Source organism: Ochotona princeps, chromosome 3 (genome assembly GCF_030435755.1).
Source record: "Ochotona princeps isolate mOchPri1 chromosome 3, mOchPri1.hap1, whole genome shotgun sequence".
NCBI classification, from domain to species: Eukaryota; Metazoa; Chordata; class Mammalia; order Lagomorpha; family Ochotonidae; genus Ochotona; species Ochotona princeps.
Window position 1 is genome coordinate 85,874,817 of NC_080834.1, and position 6,224 is coordinate 85,881,040.

The 6,224-nt window shown below is 38.0% G+C and overlaps 1 protein-coding gene across 2 annotated transcripts in view; it reads left to right on the forward strand.

Annotated features, from left to right (window-relative positions):
* GTF2E1 (general transcription factor IIE subunit 1) overlaps positions 1-5,852 on the forward strand; it is a 33,984-nt gene extending 28,132 nt beyond the window's left edge. For both annotated transcript variants that reach the window (XM_004577867.3, XM_012928801.2), the window contains exon 5: positions 4,036-5,852. In XM_004577867.3, coding sequence (XP_004577924.1) covers positions 4,036-4,460 — 425 coding nt within the window. In that variant the 3' untranslated portion in view covers positions 4,461-5,852. The remainder of the gene's footprint in view (positions 1-4,035) is intronic.
* Positions 5,853-6,224: the final 372 nt, after the last annotated feature.

Sequence of the window (6,224 nt, forward strand, 5' to 3'; positions counted from 1 at the left end):
CAGTGTAATTCTGCTTGGTAATTTCATTACAGTCAGAATATTTTGCTTAATGAATATGCCTTCCCCTCCTCTCTACTGCTTAGCTTGCCATATGTAGTTATTCTGATTTGAGAAGTCTTAGATGATTTAGTAGTAGTTAGGTTATAAAACAATTTAATACGTTTGTTTTCCCAACTTGGCTCCTTGCCTGTTCTTAAAGCATACTTTTTCTTTGAACTTAGAAACAACTGAATTACACTTCCTAATCAATAGTAAATAAAGTTAGGCAATAAGATCCCATTTGATATTTCTAAACCCCAGAATGATGGAATGTGTATTAAATAAGTCCTTAAGTAAGAGTCTTAAATAAGTCTTCTAGTCTATTATATTTTGTGAACCTGTCTTTCTATATAATATAGTGCCACAAATTTCCTGTTTCATGATGGCAGAGCAGGCTTTATCCAGGGAAATGTGTACATTGAGTCATATCTCTGTCATACTTAATTTTCCTCAAACTTCAAGTCATGTTGATGGTTTTCATAAATTTCTGGTCTTAATCATGTCTGTAATTATTTTACGGAAAGTTTTCATTGTTTCTGTTTCTGCTTTCCTTATAAATAATCTACTTTCTTAAAACTACCGCTGTCTAGTTTTTATTGTATTTGCTTTTTACTGGACTATCTGTAATTATAATATAATTTGAGACCTAGTGACCAGAACAGTATGTGTTGTTTACACATGGATTCCTCATTTATGGCTTGAGTTTTATTTCTGTTGTCATTTTGTTTTCTCTGTGAAATCGTGTTTGTTGTTTTGGCCCAATAAGCATGTTAAGACCAAGAAACATGTGCAAGGGCTTTTTGAGATCCTCGCCTGCCCGTATCTGATCATGTCTTCCAGTATATTTTAGGTTATTTCCCTGTAAGGAGATTTTCTTCCACATGCCAGTGTAGAAATACATCTACACACTTATACAACCTGTAGCCGTTCCTCTGTGTGTGTGTGTGTGTGTGTGTGTGTGTGTGTATGTGGTTTTTTCTTTTGCTGTTACTTGGACTTTAAGCACCTACAGTTGTTCAGCTTCAGCAGTGAACTTGATAGTTTTAAAATGTGTACATCCTGTCTGTCTGTTTTTTTTTTTAAAAGATTTATTTATTTTATTACAAAGTCAGATATACAGAGAGGAGGAGAGACAGAGAGGAAGATCTTCCGTCCGATGATTCACTCCCCAAGTGAGAGCAACGGCCGGTGCTGTGCCGATCCGAAGCCGGGAACTAGGAACCTCCTCCGGGTCTCCCACGCAGGTGCAGGGTCCCAATGCATTGGGCCGTCCTGGACTGCTTTCCCAGGCCACAAGCAGGGATCTGGATGGAAAGCGGAGCCGCCGGGATTAGAACCGATGCCCATATGGAATCCTGGGGCTTTCAAGGCGAGGACTTTACCTGCTAGGCCATGTCGCCGGGCCCTCTTTCTTTTTTTTTTAAGATTTTATTTATTTGAAAGGCAGAGAGACAGAAAAAAAACCTCTTCCACGTGATGATTCACTCTTCAAATGGCAGCAACAGCAGGGTCAGGCAGGGCCAAAACCAGGATCCCGTTTGGATCTCCCACTTTGATGACAGGGGCCCATGTACTTGGACCAGTGTTTGCAGCTTTCCTAGATGCATTATCGGAGAGCTGGAGTGGAAACAGGAGGGCAAGGACTGGAACTGACGCTCTAGTAGGGAATATCGGCATCATGGGTGGCACCGTAACCTACTCTGCCAGTGTCCATCTACCCTTGTAGCTTCTTCAGTTTGTAACTATTAAAAAAAAAAACAAACTTTTTCTAGGCCTAGTATTTCTCCTTTGTCATCTGGATATTTGTGCATTTTTCTCTCTCTCTCTGTTCAGTTTCCATCTGTAACAGAACAATTCTTTTTTTTTGGCATCAGATCCCTCAAGAACCTTATCAGGAATCTTAGATACGAAATAAGTTAGTTTACAAAAGTAATTGGCTTTCTCTTGTTTTTATATTTACTTTGTTAATTTAAAATTTAGAAGTGGTGGTTGCGTTAAAGACCATGTGTATCTCACCTTTTTCTTTTTTCTTGATAGAACGGCATTGGCAGCAAGAGCTGTAGTCAGGAGGTTCAAACTTTGGTATTGTTTTTGAAGTAGTTGGGTTTGATTTTTTTGTTCTCTTTTTGATATTTATGTGATCAGAGTTCTCTTTTCTGAGCTAAACTTCAACTTCTATTTTCTTTTCTTTCTCTTATGCACCCAGTGTCTTATCTTAGGACGTTTGTACTTCCCAAAGTGTTCTGAGTTGCAGCTAAAACATTCTGTTGTGCTAGTGAAAAGATGATTTACCTTCATCCATAGCCAGACCTAACCCTTTTGGAGCCTTGTCTTGGTGGTGGTAATGATAGATACATAGTATCTTATATGCAAAACCATTCTAAACATTTTACCTTCTTTTCATCTCCACAGTAACCCAGTAATATAAATACTATTATTGTTTTCTTTTTTGTTCTTGAAAATTTAAAGAACTTGGGCAAAACTACACAGCTAGCAAATACTGGGATTTGAATCAAGGCGTCAGATTCCAAGTAACATTTTTAATCCCTTTGTGTAATGAAAATGACAAAATGTTTGGTGGTATCAGAATACAGGACAAAAATGTTTTCCTTAAATTTTTCATTTACTCCTGTATCAGGCAAGGAATATGCACAAAATGATAGAAGTGTGATGAGAACAGCTTTATTCTTGAAATTAGATCCCTTTTTAGAAAGAATTTTAAGTATGTTTATTTGCTTCAAGAAAATAGAACTGCCATTGATTTACTCATTCATCAAGTATTTATTCAGTGCCTAACAAGTATCAACTGCTGTCTAGGTACAAAGTATCACTGAATAAAAGATATCTGCCTTGGTAAAGAGTGCATCTGAGGAAGAGGGTAGCAAGGAAAATAGACCTAGCTTTTATTATTATTATTATTATTATTATTATTATTATTATTATGTTGGAAAATGAATGCTCTGGAAATAAACAGAGCACTGTGAATGGGAGTATCAGGTGTATTTTAAAAAGGTACCATCTGAGTAAAAATAGAAGGGAGTTAGCTGTGTGAATTACTTCAAGGGGAAAATATTCTAGGCAGAGGAAGCAAACAATAGAAAACTTGGGAGGTAGGAGTGTCTGGTGTGTCAGGGCATGAAGCTGGGGGCAGGATGGGAAAGGGCGAAGAGAACAGGTGAGAGACAGGTCAGAAGGGGTTTCAGATGGTTTAGCACCTAATCGACCATTGGAAGACCCCTAGCTTTTACTCTGAACAAGATGAACGGCCATGCTTTGATTTCCTATTAATGTCACCTATTATACGTCATCTTTCATAAACATTATTTCATATGTTCTTATTCAGAGCCTTAAAAAATTGATGCTTTTATCAACCCATTTTTCAGAAAAGTGAAGCAAGTTTAGAAATCAAATTACTTGTTTAAGGAAGTAATAATAACTTACATGTGGAAAAGCAGTTTTTCTAATCTGTTACTGTATGACTGTTAAAACCCTTGTGCTTCATTCACCATTATGCTACTTGAACTTTCATTAACAAGAAACATTTCAAGTATGTTATGGATAGCAGCTCCAAGAATGGAATCAAGGGCCACTGATGTGTGCCAGGTTACTGCTTACAACACCAACATCCCTAGTTCAAATCCTGGCTGCTGCACTTCTTACCCAACTCCCTGCTCTTATATTTAGGAAGGCAGTAAAAGATGGATAGCCCAAGTACTTGTACCCTTGCTGCCTACATGGGATATCCAGCTAGAATTCTAGACTCCTGTCTTTGGCCTGACCCAGCCCCAGCATTGCAGCCATTTGGGGAGTGAATCATTGAATAGAACATTCTCTAAGTCACACTCTTTCTTGTCTGTTATTCTGCCTTTCAAGTAAGTAAATCAGGCTTAAAGAAATGGAACCAGTGAAGTTTGTATTATTTTACTGTCATGTATTATATATATACTAGATTGTTATATGTTTAAGGTTATTGACTTTGTGGGCTTTAACCCTCAGGTGGCATAGATATGGACGCATTTCAAGACCGAGAGGAAGGCCGTGCAGGGCCTGATGATAATGAGGAGGTCATGCGAGCACTGCTCATTCACGAGAAAAAGACTTCCTCGGCTGCAGCAGGCTCCGTGGGCGCATCTGCTCCTGCTAATGCTGCCAACGGCAGTGACTCTGAGAGTGAGACCAGTGAGTCAGACGAAGACTCTCCACCCCGTCCAGCGGCTGTGACAGTGCATCATCAGGAAGAGGATGAGGAAGATGATGAGTTTGAGGAAGTAGCAGATGACCCTATTGTCATGGTGGCTGGCCGTCCATTCCCCTACAGTGAAGTGAGTCAAGGGCCAGAGCTGGTGGCCCAGATGACACCAGAAGAGAAGGAAGCATACATAGCAATGGGCCAACGCATGTTTCAGGACCTCTTTGAGTGATCTTTCCCTCCACTTTACTCTTTCCAGTACTCTTAAAAAAAAAAAAAAAGGTACTCCCATCTTTAAAAAATGGATTATGTGGCTGTTTGCCCTGTTAATGCAAAGTAACTGTTATCTTTATTTTGAGCAAAGAATAATGGGAAAGGAAGTCTGAATTTTGTACCGAAAGTTTCCTAGCAAGGCAGGTTTGCTGCAAGCAACTCTTTCCTTGCTACTGTTACAGTATTCATATTTTACTGTATTTGCTCATCTATTGTTTGCCCTTTGCTAAAACACGTTTTTCTGCCTTTTCAAATCAGGGACATCTATAGGGTAAATTTACTGTGTCTTACAGAAACCTACTACGATAAGTTACATTGGTCACTGGTTACATCCTTTTATGTGTTCTGACCAAGCATTCCAACCAATTCTTTATATTGCTTTCAGCCAAAGCAGCTTGCATTGAACAAATCATTGACGAGGGGAAAAATCGTATTCCTCCAAATTAAGGTTGGGTTCAATATGAAGGGGAGGGTGGCGGAGTGTGTTTGAAAGAGGGATTACTGTGGCTGAATCTCATGATCAGTGTCTAAACTGGAATTTGTGTCTTTAAAACTGATCTGACTGGTAGATTCTGTTATTTCACATAATGCCTTTCATTTTGGACCTTAGGTGGTAGAAAAGAAGGTATTTTGGTAAATACCTCTGAACAAATTAGAAAAATCATCTTGATAGGACAAGGAGTCTACTGTTAAGGGTTGAAGATTTCCGAGTATTGGAAATAGTGCCTTAGAACTGCCTGGGCTGGTTCTCATTGGGGAATTCTTTAATCTGAAGCTGAGACTCGTTCTGAGACTTGACTTTTCTCTATTTCTACAGACTTCCCGTCAGTGCTTTAAGTTGTTTAATGAGACCATTCCAGAGCTGAGCATAGAATAATGGATTACCCTTTCCTTGCTCACATATGCTCTCTGTAAACGCCTTTGAAGGCTTGCTTTGTCTTGATTCTTGTCAGACATGGCATTTCAGAGTGTAGCTACTCTATTGTTAAGCACTGTAACCTCAAAGAATAGAGTTTCTTTGGGTTTCTGATGTGTAGCATGGTGTTATTCCTAAGGCAAAACTTTAAAAATGAAGAACTTGCATACAGGATTTATGACAGTTGTCTTTTTAATAATATTTTCCTTACATTGTAATAATTTTTAAGTATTTATCATTTTATTGTATGTGAATGAGATAGCATTTTGGAGTATTTGAGTCTTGTATGAAGTGATGTTTCATTTACTGTGTTGTATTAATGGATGAATATTGGCAAGTCTGCTGTACTGACTGAAATTTGTTCATTTTTAACTCTGTAACATCTTGAAATATAATTAAAATGAAAACTCTGCCCATTAAAAAGTTTTAAAAGACTTTTTGCTAGTCATTATATTTCAAATCATAGGTGTAACTTGCATGATCTGAACTTTTCCTAGCAATAATTTACCTACAGAATGACCTTTATGAAAGTACATAAATTGTTTGCATGGGACTATTCACCCTTTTAAAAAGCTAATTTGAAGACTATACTCTTTGTGTGTGCGTATGTGGGATATGCAAAGTTCTCAAGTGAATATAGAAATATGAATCAGAGTTTGTTCAAACCAGAATTTACACCTGTAAAATTGACTACACTGTCATATTGTTTTGCTTAGTGCCTTTTGATTTGGAGTTGTGGTGAAAGATTGAAACCAGACTCTGCTTCACAAGTCCTTATGAAGAAATGAAAATAAAAAGGGGGAGGTG